The sequence below is a fragment of the Chanodichthys erythropterus genome, chromosome 11 (assembly GCF_024489055.1).
Source record: "Chanodichthys erythropterus isolate Z2021 chromosome 11, ASM2448905v1, whole genome shotgun sequence".
Classification (NCBI taxonomy): domain Eukaryota; kingdom Metazoa; phylum Chordata; class Actinopteri; order Cypriniformes; family Xenocyprididae; genus Chanodichthys; species Chanodichthys erythropterus.
The window spans coordinates 41,995,154-42,013,252 of NC_090231.1; the positions used below are offsets into that span (position 1 = coordinate 41,995,154).

Below are 18,099 nucleotides of genomic sequence, written 5' to 3' on the forward strand. Positions count from 1 at the left end.
TCGTCGTCGTGCAGGGGGCCCTGCAAGTACCACATGAGTGGCGGGGCATCGTGAGACGCCGCTGCCGTGAAAACGGCAATTGGGTGGCTCTTTTAGAGCGGCGAGGGCCGCGGAAGCTCTTAAAGCGGTGAAAACCGCTGGAAATCGCTCTTTTAGAGCGGCGTTTAAGCCGCGGATGAAGCTCTCAGGCGGCGCGCCGGATGGCGGCAGGGGACGCACAGGAAGCGGCCGGAAGCGGGAAGCGGGAGGCGGCGGCTCGGCGACGGCGCTAGAAGCTGCAGTCCGCGAGGGCGCCGGCGCTTTCTTCCACCGGCGAGTCCAGGCGAGTCCGCTGCGGGAGCCTCTTCAGACGGCGGCGAGAGCAGAAGGCGGCGAGCTTCTTCGGCTTCAGGCGGAGATCAGCGAAGAGAAGTAGATGTCGTCGCTGAAGGAGAAAACACTGAAATCCTATGGCGAAACGCCTGCTTATATAGCCCTATACCCCGCCCATTTCGGCGGGAATATTCGCGCGCTTTGTCGCCATAGGCCGCGCAGCTATGCCGCGCCGCCATTGGTTCAACAACTTGTCTATGAGTGAACCAATGACGGTGCAGTTACACTGCGTTATTGAAAAAGGCTTCAGCAGCGGGGAAAAAGGGAGACCTTTCCCCATACGCAGTACGAGTGAAGTATCGAAAGGGAACTAGGCCTAGACTACTTGTTCTGAGCAGGTGTCAATGAACTAAAAAAGTAAAACTGTTGGCTAAGTTCAGACACAAACTGATTCTGATTATCTGATTATCTAACAGCAGTCAAGTTGTCATTGTTTGTGTCAAACAAGTTGTGAATTTGTTGTAACATTAAAACAGGAGATCATGACTTACTCTGTGCTCAAAGTGATGCTCAGAGCTCCAGTGGTTTCCTCTGTGGGTGAACGAGGATGATGGTGAACAATTCCAGGATATGCTTTTTTTCATTGGTTGTTGCGTTAAATCTTACCCAGATACAATAGTGCTATTTTCTGATTGGCTATTGTGTAGCCTCTTTCTTTTTTTTTTTGATTGGCTGATAAGTGGCAGGTTCGAGACGCGCTTGATTCCTTCCCGGTTCCAGAGAGAGCGGCCGGCGCGGCCAGATACATTTTGGGCGCTGCGGAATATTAAATATATGATAAATAGTTTTTCTGCGTGAGAAATACAATGTGTGGCGGGAGTGCGTGACAAAAGACCGAAATGAGTGACTGTCACGCTCAATGCGTGACACTTGAGAGCCCTGTAAAAGGAAAAGTAGGAAAGGTTGTCAAAATGAGCATTGAATGTTAGCATGTTTAAAAATGAGGAAAAATGTCTGGAAGGTTATTTAAAGAGAGATGGATAGACAGACAGTCATTTGTATTATTTGTTTAGTAGAATATTAGATTTGCTGTATGGATATTGATCAATTGATCAGGTGATTTATCAATTGATTGGTCAACCTCTACAGATGCTGGTGAAACAGAGAGAAACCCAGAGACAGATACAAAACGCAGAGACCGAGAAACAACTACAACAGGCCCTGAGTCAAGTGACTGACATCAGCAAAGCTCTGGAAGAGATACGACTCTCTTACCAAAACCAGGTGAGTGTTTCAGTGTATCTGCGCATGATAACACTCCAGATTTTGTGTTGGAGACAGGAAGTTGTGATGATTATGTGGGTGGCAAATGTTTGACTCCAGCTCATGAAGTTACCCAATCCAGTTTCCCCTGTTCTTTACATCATGTGCAAATAAATAACAGCTGTGCATTAAAAAAAAAAAAAAAAAAAAAAAAAAAAAAATATATATATATATATATATATATATATATATATATATATATATATATTATTTTTTTTTTTAATAAAAAAAATTAGCTTTAATGGTGTCTTTTTTCTAATTTGACACAATATAGATGTCACAGACAGCAGCTGAGGATCTTAATGCTCTGACAGATCTGACTGCAGTAAGAACAAAGCTGGAGATCAGTGAGAAAGAGAGGAGCGAGATTGAGTCTCAGCTGAGAGACTCACAGCAATCTGTTACTGCACTTCAGAAGGAAAGTAGGTCTTATATTAAAGTTATCTACATTATAATGCTGAAAAAGTACCTTAAATTTCATGAAAGGGTCCCCAAATGAAAAGACAAAAAACACTTGAGATCTCAAATGTTTCACCAAGACATCAGTGAGTTGAAATGGAGGCAGACTTTTGCTCTCTTGCTACTCAGATTTTTCACCTGAGTAAAGGCCCATGTCATCTCACATCTGTCTCCTCATAAGTTTCAGAAGAGATCTCAATAATGTCTCGAACTCAAATTGGCCGAGATATTAAAGTCTGCAGCCAAAGTTTCATGTGAACTCAAACATTTTTCATCATGTTCTTACCAAATGATTTTTTTATGGAATTTTACGAGAAACATCTGAGACAATTTGAGAAATATAAGTTGATGCTTACATTAAACATGTTTGAGACATCTATCATGTATCCAGAGCTTTGAAAGAGCCATTGCTGAACAACTGAATTTTCCATTGCTGTAAACCCAAACACTGACATAAACCAAATTAAATGAGTTTATTTAGCTAAAATATTACTGAAAGTTCATTGTACTTAATAGAAAAATTTAAATGAACTCAGTAACTGATTTTATTATGCTAAACTTAAACAAAATGAGTGCAGCAGAGTTTTAGTTCCAAGCATGCTTTGCATCAGACTGTGTAAGGAGAATTAATGTTGAAATTAGGTGTTCTTTTACAAACCCGATTCCAAAAAAGTTGGGACACTGTACAAATTGTGAATAAATCAGAATGCAATGATGTGGAAGTTTCAAATTTAATTTATTTTTTTTTTTTTCAGAATACAACATAGATGGCATATCAAATGTTTAAACTGAGAAAATGTATAATTTTAAGGGAAAAATAAGTTGATTTTAAATTTCATGGCATCAACACATCTCAAAAAAGTTGGGACAAGGCCATGTTTACCACTGTGTGGCATTCCCTCTTCTTTTTATAACAGTCTGCAAACGTCTGGGGACTGAGGAGACAAGTTGCTCAAGTTTAGGAATAGGAATGTTGTCCCATTCTTGTCTAATACAGGCTTCTAGTTGCTCAACTGTCTTAGGTCTTCTTTGTCGCATCTTCCTCTTTATGATGCAACAAATGTTTTCTATGGGTGAAAGATCTGGACTGCAGGCTGGCTATTTCAGTACCCGGATCCTTCTTCTACGCAGCCATGATGTTGTAATTGATGCAGTATGTGGTCTGGCATTGTCATGTTGGAAAATACAAGGTCTTCCCTGAAAGAGACAACGTCTGGATGGGAGCATATGTTGTTCTAGAACTTGGATATACCTTTCAGCATTGATGGTGCTTTTCCAGATGTGTAAGCAGCCCATGCCACACGCACTCATACAACCCCATACCATCAGCGATGCAGGCTTCTGAACTGAGCGCTGTTAACAACTTGGGTTGTCCTTGTCTTCTTTAGTCCAGATGACACAGCGTCCCAGTTTTCCAAAAAGAACTTCAAATTTTGATTAGTCTGACCACAGAACAGTTTTCCACTTTGCCACAGTCCATTTTAAATGAGCCTTGGCCCAGAGAAAACGCCTGTGCTTCTGGATCATGTTTAGATGTGGCTTCTTTTTTGACCTATAGAGTTTTAGCAGGCAACGGCGAATGGCACGGTGGATTGTGTTCACCGACAGTGTTTTCTGGAAGTATTCCTGAACCCATGTTGTGATTTCCATTACAGTAGCATTCCTGTTTGAGATGCAGTGCCGTCTAAGGGCCCGAAGATCACGGGCATCCAGTATGGTTTTCCAGCCTGGACCCTTATGCACAGAGATTGTTCCAGATTCTCTGAATCTTTGGATAATATTATGCACTGTTAATGATGATAACTTCAAACTCTTTGCAATTTTTCTCTGAGAAACTCCTTTCTGATATTGCTCCACTATTTTTCGCCGCAGCATTGGGGGAATTGGTGATCCTCTGCCCATCTTGACTTCTGAGAGACACTGCCACTCTGAGAGGCTCGTTTTGTTGCCAATTGACCTAATAAGTTGCAGATTGGTCCTCCAGCTGTTCCTTATATGTACATTTAACTTTTCTGGCCTCTTATTGCTACCTGTCCCAACTTTTTTGGAATGTTTAGCTCTCATGAAAATGAGCCAATATTTGGCATGACATTTCAAAATGTCTCACTTTCAACATTTGATATGTTACCTATATTCTATTGTGAATAAAATATAAGTTTATGAGATTAGTAAATTACTGCATTCCTTTTTTATTCACAATTTGTACAGTGTCCCAACTTTTTTGGAATCGAGTTTGTATGTTTTTGCACAATATTAGGGTCATTGACGAATAGGTTTTTTAAAATTGCAAAAAAAAAATCATATTGGAGATTAAGTGTTAACAATGTAATTTTTTTATATCAATTAACATTGCTTTTGTCATTTTTTACAAGACGGACAAAATTTGTCACCAAAAAAGTAATTGAGTTTAACCAAAATTTCGGTTTTACCAAATGACACTTAATGAAAATGTTTTCAAACAATGCTAACAGACTGATATTTAGTACAAGTTTTTAAAATATTACGACATTTTCCATGTTTTATAGCGGTTGTACCGAATGACATGATGTTTTGGGACATGTGTATGAGCAAGTGAAAACATTAATTATTAACAAATAGTTAAGAGAGAGTTAGTTACTTTACTTCACGACCATGTGGTCCTTTGCAGATGTCTGAATGATGTCACATCCTGTCACATGATACTGACCGCATGACTTGATCCAAAATGATCCCTTTATATTGGTTACTCCGAATGACATCAATGAAATGTATTTTTCCTGACATTCTTTCTCATAACAAAGCAATGACTTCTCCACCAAATTTTAATACCATTTTGCTGATATATGATGTTATAAAATCATGCCAGAATAAAACATATATACATTTATTACATTTTAAGATATTTTAATCACAAATGAAATGTATTGGACTTTTAATTTTAAACCGAATGACCTTTTGACACTTCAAAAAAATAACTTTATATGTAGCAAAATATAATTAAAACATTTTGGATGTCAGATCTTTGTTTTTTATTATTATTAAGGCCTTTGGATAAAAAATGACCCGTCACATCATTGACCCATTAATATAGGGACAGACAGATGTGTTGGTGAAACTTCTGTTATGAAGGGATTTGGGATTATGTTATGTTGCAGTTTTTAATGTTAACTTTGTGGTGAACAGTAGAGCCTGTGATTAGGTCAAGGATGGACTGCATAATTTAAAGACTGCTGCATGCATGCACATGTATAGTGTTAATTTCTTTGCTAATTATATTAAGTTATAATAAAATTAGAATAGCAAGTGTGCTATTGCTAGCTAGCAGCTAATTGTAAAAGATGTGAGTTAATGACATTTAAATCAATTGAATGAGTTAGCTTAGTTAACATTTTAGTTATATTGCATTTGGCATGTTTGTGTAGTAAAAATCCAAATATTTAGGTTCCACTAGCTTAGTCTTGGAGTTTGTTAACTTCTGCCAACTTATTAGGTTTACAGTGTTCTATAGTGCTATATTTTGTTGAACAGACTGAATTTTATTTATAAAAAAATATATATATATTTTAATCGGAATGTTTATTTTTAAACTAGTCATTGTGCTTCATGATAAACTGAGAGAAATGGAGCAAATTCCTTCAATCCAATATGACCAATCGAAAGAGGCGAATGAAAATCCAGCTGATCCACCATCACTGCCACCACCTCCTCCACCACCTCCACCTCCTCCTCCATCTTCAGCTGTCACTGAGTGAGTCTTCAATACCTTTTGATATTGAGATATTCCAAACATAAAAATGTTACAGCATATACAACATAAATTCTTCAAAATATTATTAATGGCAAATCAATTGTATATTTAGCCCGCTGAAGGCCTTGAGGAATAGAAAAAAGGATGGAGACAGCACCACTCAAACTGCGAGTAAGACAATCATACCTTATGTTCAACTATGTGATTCCAGATAGAAAGATGCAAAATCATCATGGCAGACAGGAAGAAACAATGGTAACGCTTTAGATTACAGCCCGGAAAGTACTGCGTAATTACAACGAATTTACAGCATAACTTTCAATAATTATAGTGTAACTATACAGTAAGTATGTGTAAGTATAGGGGAACAATATGTAAAGTATTGGGAATAAAGGGGGAACAACCAGGAAAATAACAAATTATTTATACTGTAAATATTTTATATCTAAGGGGTACCTATGACATATAACTAAGGGGTAAGTATGACATTACGGGCCGTAAATTAAAGTGGTGCTTGTTACCCTCTTATTTCATGTAGTTACAGGGTAAGTATGACATTACGGGCCGTAAATTAAAGTGGTGCTTGTTACCCTCTTATTTCATTTAGTTACAGGGTAAGTTATTAATAAAATGCAAACAATCTGATATCACTGACTCCGAAACCTTTATTTGAAAAACAACTTTATTAAAAACAGGTCTACAACACTTATTATGGAAGTAAAATAATGCCAAATGTTTTTGAAATAAAAAGCTTGTTGAATTGCACTATTTGAAAAAAAATATGCATTACATTAGCTGTACTTGCATTTAGATGCACTGTATTTTTAAGGCTTGCATTTTTATGGGCTGAAATTCAACATGGTCGTATATTTAGGCTGTGAATATTTCAATTAAAAATATTTCACACACATTTTCATTATTAAAAATTCAATAATTTATATTCACCTTTTAGATTTCACTTCCAAAATATTCATTCTGTTTAAAAATACAACCTATAAAATTCAACTAGCAATTTTCAGTCCATTTTATTTCGCTTTACAAATTCGCTTCCACAAATTCAGTGGCTCAAATTCGGCAGAAAATTCAACATTTCACATCCGGGAACTGCAGGAAGAGCAGTAGAGTGCCGATGCATCATCTCTATCTGCTGTTGGTCTTCTTCACCAGCAGGTGCCGCTAGCGGCTGTTTAAGACGAGATCACGGCTAGTAAGTCATCATTCATTCATAAAAACAGATTTACAGAAATGGAGCAAGCGGTAAGTGAATGTGTGATGATTATCAGGGCCAGTATAAATGCAGAAAAGCTGATAAAGACACAAAAGCTGCATTTATGTTTAATTCAGTGTATTTACGCTTACTTTCCCTGTGTAGCTACAGCTTTCTCTCCAGTGAACAAGATAACGTTATTGCCCGATGCTGGTGTATAGATCAAACGTTAAATCTGAGATAGACATATATTTTTCTCTGTTGTTTAGTTTCCTTAACTTTATATCGCAGCGCTGTGTTGTAATACTAGGGCTTCCCTCATCCGTCATAGCTGCCATCAGGACATATAAACTCTTAACACAGCTTAATGGACTCGTACAGTGATATAAAAGACCAAACTCGCACCTCATTTGTGATGTAGGTTAGACTATATAGGCTCCAAGAAAGCAGATACTGGCATTAAGTTGATTTGACGCTGAACGTTTGATTATGATATTCGCAAATTTAGGGACTGTCTCTAAAGTTACAACATTATATATTCACGTTTCTACCTTCAATAGCATTTAAAGAGAATGACTTAGTCACAAAACCAACTGTAAATTGTTCATCTAGGTGTCAGGTATAATGCAAACCTTTTAGATTTTTGATGTTTATTAAAATAAAAGGTAACACTTTATATTAAATAGTTGATATGAACGAACAATGAACTGCACTTCTACAGCACTTACTAATCTTTGTTAATGTTAATTCCAGCATTTACTAATACATTATTAAAATCAAGAGTTGTATTTGTCAACTTTAGTTAATGCACAGTGAAGTAACATGAACAATGAACTGCTGTATTTTTATTAACGTTAACAAAGATTAACAAATACAACAACAAATGTGTTGCTCATGGATAGTTCACATTAGTTAATACATTATGAACCTTACTGTAAAGTGTTTCCAAATAATCTGTCAAGTAATATGTAAAGATTGCTATGTATTTCACTACTGTATTGGATCATACAAAAAAATGCCATAATTTAAAGCTCAATAGCATTTGATGAGAATGATTTACAATCACCAAAACTACCTGTGAAGTGTTCATCTATAGGTGCCAGGTCGAAGAGTGATGCACCCTTCTCTCTCTCTCTCTCTCTCTCTCTCTCTCTCTCTCTCTCTCTCTCTCACACACACACACACACACACACACACACACACACACATATTCAAACACACTCAACTCAAAGTACATGCACATATACTTTTTCTTTTTTTTACACATTCATCACACAATTAGTTCTACTTAGTTAATTTTATTTCTAAATTTAATTTAAAATTTGTATAAGCAGGATAATCTATGATCAGGTAAAATAAAAAATGAACAAAGTAAAAAAAAAATTGTGTGATGAACGTGTAAAAAAAGAAAAAAAAAGAAATAGTATATATGCATGTACTTTGAGTGGGGTGTGTTTGAATATGTATATGTGCATGTGTGTCTACAAGAGTTTGGTAGAAGGTAGAAACGTGAATACAGAATGTCGTAACTTTAGAGACAGTCCCTAAATTTGCGAATATCATAATCAAACGTTCAGCGTCAAATCAACTTTATGCCAGTATCTGCTTTCTTGGAGCCTATATAGTCTAACCTACATCACAAATGAGGTGCGAGTTTGGTCTTTTATATCACTGTACGAGTCCATTAAGCTGTGTTAAGAGTTTATATGTCCTGATGGCAGCTATGACGGATGAGGGAAGCCCTAGTATTACAACACAGCGCCCCAGCTAACACACGACGTAAGAGTTACGTAATGTATTCGTACTTTTTGGTAATGTCATGACTTACTAACTGACAACGTAACTACGACGTCGCATGCCAGTAATTTCATTACCTTCAGATTACCATCTCACAACGTCGTCAGTACGTTCTCCTAACGTTATAAGATTACCCAGAACGTTCCAGATACGTCCTCTATTCGTGATATATTGGTAATTCCATGACTTACTAGTAACGTAACTACAACGTTGTATGCCCGTAATAATATTACCATCAAATTACCATATCACAACGTCGTCAGTACGTTCTCCAAACGTTACAAGATTACCAAGGACGTTCCAGATACGTCCTCTATTCGTAATATAATGGTCATTCCATGACTTACTGGCAACGTAACAGCAACGTCATGTGCTCGTAATTTCATTACCATCATTTACACATTCTTTATATGTTATTATTACCAGAATTTGCAATATAAAACGTGCAATTAAATGTCAGACACAAGACTGAAATGTCCCCTTAAGAAAAAAAATGTTTCTTTTCACCAAATCAGAGTATGGATGACTGTTTTTTATATATAGTGACGTGACATACAGCGCGCGCCTCCACAAATGTAGTGCGCGCGTGCCCACAGTATGTTGATAAGAGTGTAAAGTTAATTTTTCTGAGAGAAGAATTTATTTTTCCGAGGTGACAACGAATAAATGGCTTTTATAAAAATGTATAAAGTTAACTTTGGAAAGACGCAAAACCTTTTTTTATTGTTATGTTTACGTTAGTGCAGGTGGCCGTTAGAGTTGCCATGGCAACCGGGAAAACATTCAAGCTGCTGGAGAGGACAGCGTCGAAGTTTCTCCGTGTTTCTCGTCAGTTTTATAGCAATAAAGTTCAACAACTGCGTCAGATTGGTTAAGTAACATTACCCACAGTCTACTTTAAGTACTTTTGTTAATATTTTTACCTTTGTGATTTCCTTGATCGTCTGAAATATATGTTATGCAAAATGTTACGTTAGCATAACATATGTTTTTAATGATACTGAGAGCAAAACGTCTTGAATGCTTTTATTTTATGTTTCGCTGTAGGCTATATGTTTTTATTTATAGTTTGAGTGTATTTCATTATTTTTATTTGGAGTTTTGTTCATGTTCTGTGTTTTTCAAAATAAATGAATTGAATTAATTTCGAGTCTGCATTCATCGTTCACAGCTGTTGGAATAGCCTTTACATTAGTTTGGGCAAATGAGGACATAAATTAGGTTAAACTACTGCATGTCCACCCATAGAAAAATAAATAAATATAGGGCAATTCCACGCAAAGGTCATCTTTACCATGAAAAAAAAAAGTTTTAACCAAAAGAACAAAACCCTTTTTAAATTGTCCATTTAGGTCTGTAATATACTGTATTAATGTGCTCTAACAGAAATTTTAAGAAAATTGCCTTGTTTATCCACAATATATGTGGTAAGCAACAATGCTTAAATTAAATTTTCAACCAACCATATTTCATGCTTTCAAAAAAGGGATCAAAGACCCCATTTTTTAAACTTTATTTTAGCAGTAAGCATTGTGTAGAAAGATGGAGGCATGCCTGAGAAATAAATACACTCATTTAGTCATAACAGCACTGCCTGATGAATTTATAAGAGCTAGAATAAAGAGGTCAGGACGCTTCAGAACTCTGTCACGTCCGTAACGTTTTAAAGATTAAGTTTATGTCATATAACAATTATAAATGCAAATAACTTGAAACTTTATATGCAAAGCTAAATTATGTTTATGCTTATTAGGATCAACAATTCATTTCACTACGTTGCTCTGAACAACCATAATAAGCGTTACGGACGTGACCGTTACGGACGCTTCATATTAAATCCTATGAGTTTGCTTCTTTATATTGCTATCATCTGTTTCAGGCTTACCATATCAGAACATATCCAATAATCGCAATACTCTTTGTGCTTTGTTAGTTTTAATATGAAAAAGGTTTAACTTTCAAATTCAGTCGATTTTATAACAAAATTTAAACAATAGATGTCGCTCTTTAATAGCCTACGGCGCGTGACAGATTAGCTACTGCAGCGCCTGTAAGCGGCGGATCAGGTGCACATGAACCGATCTTCTCTTCCTCTTGCCAGAGAACGAAATATGAACATCAAAAGGTAGGCCTATATGATACAGTACAACTTATAGAAGAGCATTGTGTCTCATAGGACACTTCCCTCGAGAATTGGGATGTCGCGTTACCGGTTGGTTAAAAATGAATAGCCTAGCCTATATTGATCACAATCCGCGCGATCAAGCTGACAAAATGAAAATAATAAGATTGCAATAATTTTGACTTGAAATAAAGTTTGATCATTTTGACTCAAGACTCCGCTTTAAACTCTGAAAACTAGACGAAAAACCGTGTGGTCATTTAGACACAAAACATAAAACTGACATGATTGCGATTGGCAATAGTGTCAATCGGTTCACCTGACTGTGGGGAAAACATGCGATTTTAAACTGCTTTATGATAAACATAAATATTTGTCAATGTATTTTAGCAAGCAGTTCTGTAAGAAGGAAAATCATGGTCTCTAAATTGATTCTTGAACAACGCACATGCTGGTCAACATGAGAAATAGGTCTAATCCATAACCTTTTGCACTACAGAGTATAACGTTACATTTGTATAAAGTTTAGTAAAAACTTGATAAATTGTGGAGTCTTACCATACTGGTATCCCAGATTTCAGTATTTGGTGGTTTAAATGCTTGCTTGAGGTCTCTGTGAAAGTTTTAAAGCAGTTTTAAACCAAGTCTTTTGTGCCGCTTTCAGACCGGTCACATCCGTAACGGAAAACTGTCACATCCGTAACATTGTTTTTTCCTCATTAATGCGAACATGAAAAATTAAATAAAATTATTATTTTATGCTCTGTGGAGAGCCAACCCTTCTTCATTCAGTGGGCAGTATTACTTTTGGTTTGCTCAATGTAATTCACAGAATTCTTAAAAAATATGTTGTCACCCAAATCTTAGTGACTTTTTTTGTCACGTCCGTAACGCTGTATATTTCCCTCATCTAAAATATAAAACAGTTGAATAGACTGACATTTTTCTAATGTCTGGACTCCTTTAGTAAGGGATTATGAATATATAAATAGACGGTTCAATATGTTACTATTAAATGCATTCTTTGAGCGTTTATATTTCAAGTTTTGACTCCAAATGTCACGTCCATAACGCTGGAATTGCCCTATAAGAATTACCAACTGATGACCAACACACAACTATTGATACACAACGTTGCCACGACGTCGCAGTTACTAACTGGCAACGTCACAAAGTTACGTTGTGGCGACGTATAGGCACCTTTCACTTTTCCGGTTGCCACGACGTAACTAGTTACGTCGCCACGACGAAAGTTTGGTCACCAAATTACGTTGCAGTTACGTAACAGTCACGTATTTTGGTTAGCTGGGGCTGCGATACAAAGTTAAGGAAACTAAACAACAGAGAGAAATATATGTCTATCTCAGATTTAACGTTTGATCTATACACCAGCATCGGGCAATAACGTTATCTTGTTCACTGTAGAGAAAGCTGTAGCTACACAGGGAAAGTAAGCGTAAATACACTGAATTAAACATAAATGCAGCTTTTGTGTCTTTATCAGCTTTTCTGCATTTATACTGGCCCTGATAATCATCACACATTCACTTACCGCTTGCTCTAATTCTGTAAATCCGTTTTTATGAATGAATGACTTACTAGCGTTGCTTTGGTCCTCCTAAACAGCCGCTAGCGGCACCTGCTGGTGAAGAAGACCAACAGCAGATAGAGATGATGCATCGGCACTCTACTGCTCTTCCTGCAGTTCCCGGATGTGAAATGTTGAATTTTCTGCCGAATTTGAGCCACTGAATTTGTGGAAGCGAATTTGTAAAGTGAAATAAAATGGACTGAAAATTGCTAGTCGAATTTTATAGGTTGTATTTTTAAACAGAATAAATATCTTGGAAGTGAAATTTGAAATGTGAATATGAATTATTTAATTTTTAATAATGAAAATGTGTGTGAAATATTTTTAATTGAAATATTCACAGCTTAAATATACGACTGTGTTGAATTTCATCCCATAAAAATGCAAGCCTTAAAAATACAGTGCATCTAAATGCAAGTACAGCTAATGTAATGCATATTTTTTTTTCAGTTAGAGCAATTCAACAAGCTTTTTATTTCAAAAACATTTGGCATTAATTTACTTCCATAACTTATTATTCATTTTTTTAAATCAACTTTTCATTTCAAACTCTAAAGTCCTGACAGAAAGTAACAAGTTTTGTCCGTTTTTTGGTTGTTGTTTTTTCTCGCTTGGCTTCCACATGCTCTTGTTTCTCAGCTGATGAATCTTAAGAAGGAATCCCGTTGCTATTCTGTATTATAAGAAAATACAGTACACCCCGAAATTTTCTCATGGTTTAGGCTATTCATCTTTTCGCTTCTGACCAACTGTCACCAGCGCCTGCATGAGAGTCAACTTTGCGTTCGATGCGGTTCGATGAAGCAGCGTGAAGCTTTCATGACGTTCTCGCGGGAGATTCGTGTGAAACTCGCGCGAGAACTGCCGTCTCTGTTATTCTGTCTTGTTTGTTTCTCATTTTCATTATCTGTTATTCTGTGTATTTTGTTGTGAGCATTACTAAAATAATAATAATGAAAAAAAAAAAAAACTGACGGCATCCAACATCTGCGTGAGTTTCTCGGCATGCCTACGTCACGCTTCAAGTTACGTCACGCATGAACTCTCAACCCTCGCATGCACGCGCAAGGAGACAGTTGGTCGAAAGTTTTAAAAATATTCAAATATTTGGCATTTTTATTACAAATACGTATCGTTTCACTTCAGAAGACATCGATTCATCCATTAGGGTCGTATGGATTACTGTAGTTATTGCTGTTTGTGCTGTTTGATGCTTCGACTTTTAGGAACACGTGAGCTTGCATTATAAAGCGTTCCCAGATGATTTATTTTTTTCCTAAAATCCTTTTTGTGTTCATCTTAAGAAGGAAAGTCGTATACATCTCAGATGGCATGAGGGTAAAAGATGAGTAAACGGTGAGCACATTTCCGGGTGTTCTGTAATTTTTAAATACAGAATAGCAAATGGGATTCCCTCTTAAGATTCATCAGTGGTAAGAACGAACGAAGAGGAACAAGAGGAGGAGGAAGCCAAGCAAGAGAAACAAATAAGAAGTGTTGTAACTTTAAATCTGTTTTGAAATAAGTTGTTTTTCAAATAAAGTTTTCCAAGTGATATGACTGTTTGCGTTTTTATTTTTTTATTTTTTTATTAATTACTTACCCTGTAACTACATGAAATAAGAGGGTAACAAGCTCCACTTTAATTTACGGCCCGTAATGTCATACTTACCCTGTAACTACATGAAATAAGAGGGTAACAAGCTCCACTTTAATTTACGGCCCGTAATGTCATACTTACCCTGTAACTACATGAAATAAGGGGGTAACAAGCACCACTTTAATTTACGGCCCGTAATGTCATACTTACCCTGTAACTATATGAAATAAGAGGGTAACAAGCTCCACTACGGCCCGTAATGTCATACTTACCCTGTAACTACATGAAATAAGAGGGTAACAAGCACCACTTTAATTTACGGCCCGTAATGTCATACTTACCCTGTAACTACATGAAATAAGAGGGTAACAAGCACCACTTTAATTTACGGCCCGTAATGTCATATTTACCCCTTAGTTATGTCATACGTACCCCTTAGTTATAAAATATTAAAAGTATGAATAATTTGTTATTTTTCCTGGTTGTTACCCCTTTATTCCCAATACTTCACATATTGTTCCCCTATACTTACACATACTTACTGTATAGTTACACTATAATTATTGAAAGTTACGCTGTAAATTTGTTGTAATTACGCAGTACTTTCCGGGCTGTAATCTAAAGTGTTACCGAAACAATAGAGTAATTTAGAAGTTGACGCTGAATCAAGGAAAGTAAACCCTGCTCTTCAATCCTCAATGAATACTGTGTTGATTTTCTTACAGAACCTGCAATTATGGAGGACATGAAGTCCAGAGCTGTGGATGAAATGATGGAAAGAATCAAGAAAGGCATTGTTCTTAAACCTATTCTCAAACCACCACAGGTGGGTTTGTCACAGTTGAATTATAACATGTTTTGCTGAAATAAATTGTCGGGGAGCAAGGCACCATCTGTATGACAATAAACGTGTGAAGGAAATGAAACAGTATGAGAATGTGCACAACAAATATACAGTAGGGCAATCATTTCAATTATATATGAAAATAGACCTTTTTTTTTCAAAGATAATATGCCTTAAATATTGTGCTTGATTGTGCCAGTGCCAATGGAGACATTTAATTTTGATAGAAGTACAAACTGAAATATTTGACATTTGGTTTCTCTTCTCTATAGGTTGTAACAGAGGATGAAACTGCATGGAAGGTTAGTGATACTACACTATTTCAGATTGTTTTCTGCAATTGCACATTATAATGGTCTATCAGGTCATCCTGCAATGCACAGTGCCCTTGAACTAATGAATTTTAAAGAATGAAGAGGTTTCCTATTTTCTCTCTCTGTGAAACTAGTTCATGCCTAACCACTTGCTACATTGCTTGTGAATTATATGTTCACAGTGTAACTGTTCAGAAATGACAAAATATTATTAATAAAAAATATTGACATTTGTATAACAGGAGCAGAGGTCTGAGAACCGGAAGTCAGCTGTGCTGGAATTACAGGGGATGCTGGTAAAATAATATCTTTTAAAACCTGAACTACTGTATGATTACAACAGCAACTGTTATTAGTCAGGCTTTAGCTGTTTGCAAGGTCAAAAATGAAATATACTAGTGGTTCCCTCCCATATGAAAAAAAAACCTGTATGTTTCATATACAGCAACCATATATATTCTTTACTCAAATCAGCCAGAATTTCCTTATGTGTTTCATATAAGTCAATACATGTCATATACAAAATCAGACAGATTATGGCCACTTTCATACTAAAATGCACACATAAAACTTATATGGGATTTTTAGGTCATATATGAATACTGCAAAATATATGATATATATATATATAGAGAATACGAACCGACGTCACGCCTCGTTGCATGCCGGGGCGGCGCCGCCATTTTGACAGGATCGTCCTCTATTACTCATACCGAAATTAATATGGATTCTTGCCTACCTTTTGTTTTGTTTCTGCCATTAAGTGGAACGTTAACATTTTTAATGGTATCGTTTGCACGCGTCGCATAATCTTATTTATTTATTTATTTTCACTGAAGTTTTGTAGAATTTCGTTTACAACGTTGATCTGTTTACTGTGTCACACACTGGACGCTCTGCTTCAGCCATCGTATGAATATCCAAATAAATTTATGTGATTAACACACTGAGAAAGTCGATTCATTTATTTAAATGATGCTTAAACGAGCATATTGTTAGCAACCACCGATTTTAAGACACAGTAATAGTTTAAAAAAATCACAAGTGGGTTATAACTGGTGTGTTTTATGTCATAGATCAAAACGTGAAAGCATTTAGAGGCTTTGTTAACCACAGACCTTATTTCAGGCGATTTAGCAAAAACCCATTCAAAAAACCCATAGACTTTACGGCGTTTGAACCGGAAGTCCTAAAATGCTAACTCGCTTCTGGGTTTTGCCTACAAAATTGCGTCATCCCTGAGGCACTCTATTGGACTATCGTGGGTGCAAGGGCATGTGATTTAAACAATGATGCTCCAGTTTGAAGAGACGCTTGCGAGCTATCTCTTCTCTTGAGCTCATAGTTACTTAAAGAGACAGCACTCCCCACCAAGCTATGCATAATAACATCCATACTGGTGGGAAGGTGTTTTGATCAGTGTATCAGACTGGTACTGCTGCACACTATGGCAGTGTTGAAGGTGGACCAGGCTGACCTGCTAAGAAGGCTGTGGCGAGTTGTGCTTCCCCTTATAAATCTAGGGACCAGCTCGTCACGTTCAACAGCCTAATATCTAACACCCGCCCCTTTTCAATATCTTCACATAAACCCTCCTTCCCCGCCACCTCTGGAGAAGCAGGGGGGGCAGCGGTTTTCAGGGACATGTTAGGTGTTCCGTTGATTTCTGTAACATATCAGGACGTGGACTAACATCCCCTCAAGGGAAGTATCAAAATCAGTGCCCATTTCAGAGAACCTGGCAGCATGGAAACTACTGCCAGGGGTGCCTGTGTGGGTTCTAAAGACAGTAGAATTAGGATACAGAATCCAATTTATTTGTCGTCCTCTGCGTTTAAACAGTGTGGTCTCCATTACCGTGAAGCCGGGGGAAGCGACTTTACTGTCATAAGAACTGCAATCTCTGCTGGAGAAAAGGGCCATAGAGCATGTTAACCCTCTAGAGAGAGTGTCAGGTTACTACAGCAGATACTTTTTAGTTCCCAAGAAGGACGGGGGGCTGCGTCCAATCTTAGATCTTCAAGGTTTAAACCGTTCAGTCAAAGCTCTCAAGTTCAAGATGTTAACCGTAAAAATGATCATGTCGCAAATCCAACATCATGATTGGTTTGTCACGATCAATCACAAGATATTTTCACATAGAAATTTTGCCACAACACAGGAGGTTCCTGAGGTTCGCTTTCGGGGGCAAAGCTTACCAATATCAGGTTCTTCCATTCGGCCTAGCCAAAATGTATGGATGCAGCACTGTGTTACAGATCCCTTGTTTCCCTGGACTCCATTTCCCATGATCCTCCTGTTTCGTCACCTGCACTCACTTCCCTCGTCAGCTCCTCATCATCACAGATCACCTGCACCTGGACTCTATTGTCAGCACTCCCCATATATTGCACTCACTCCCTTCACTCCTGGTCCGTTCTCTGTTTTGTTAAGATGTATGTTTGGTGTTCCCTGCTTTCTGTTGAATAAACGTATCATTCGTATTGTGGAAATCCGTATCAGCCTCATCTCTACCAGCATCCGTAACAGAAGAACGGACCTTATACGACCGGATTTTCCACAAAAAAAAAATATGGAGACTTCCACCAGCTCCCTGGCTCCTGCTCCTCCAGCGCCTCTCACTCTCCTGACAACCGGCGATCGCCTCATCGGGCTCCTACAGGTGGGTCGTTCGCTGGAGAGGTATGTGGAGGAGTTCGTGGAGCTTGCTTTCTTGTCTGACTGGCCTGATGCTCAGTTGATCTCCTTGTTTTTGGATGGATTGGATGACGACACTATCCGTTTTGATGAACCTGTTTTTTGT

At 37.3% G+C, this 18,099-nt stretch overlaps 1 protein-coding gene across 1 annotated transcript in view; it reads left to right on the plus strand.

The window, feature by feature from the left end:
• shtn2 (shootin 2) overlaps window positions 1-18,099 on the plus strand; it is a 72,725-nt gene that overhangs the window by 46,067 nt on the left and 8,559 nt on the right. Inside the window, exons 9-15 of the mRNA XM_067401040.1 lie at window positions 1,462-1,596; window positions 1,910-2,057; window positions 5,665-5,821; window positions 5,934-5,992; window positions 14,864-14,964; window positions 15,255-15,284; window positions 15,539-15,592. Coding sequence (XP_067257141.1) covers window positions 1,462-1,596; window positions 1,910-2,057; window positions 5,665-5,821; window positions 5,934-5,992; window positions 14,864-14,964; window positions 15,255-15,284; window positions 15,539-15,592 — 684 coding nt within the window. The remainder of the gene's footprint in view (window positions 1-1,461; window positions 1,597-1,909; window positions 2,058-5,664; window positions 5,822-5,933; window positions 5,993-14,863; window positions 14,965-15,254; window positions 15,285-15,538; window positions 15,593-18,099) is intronic.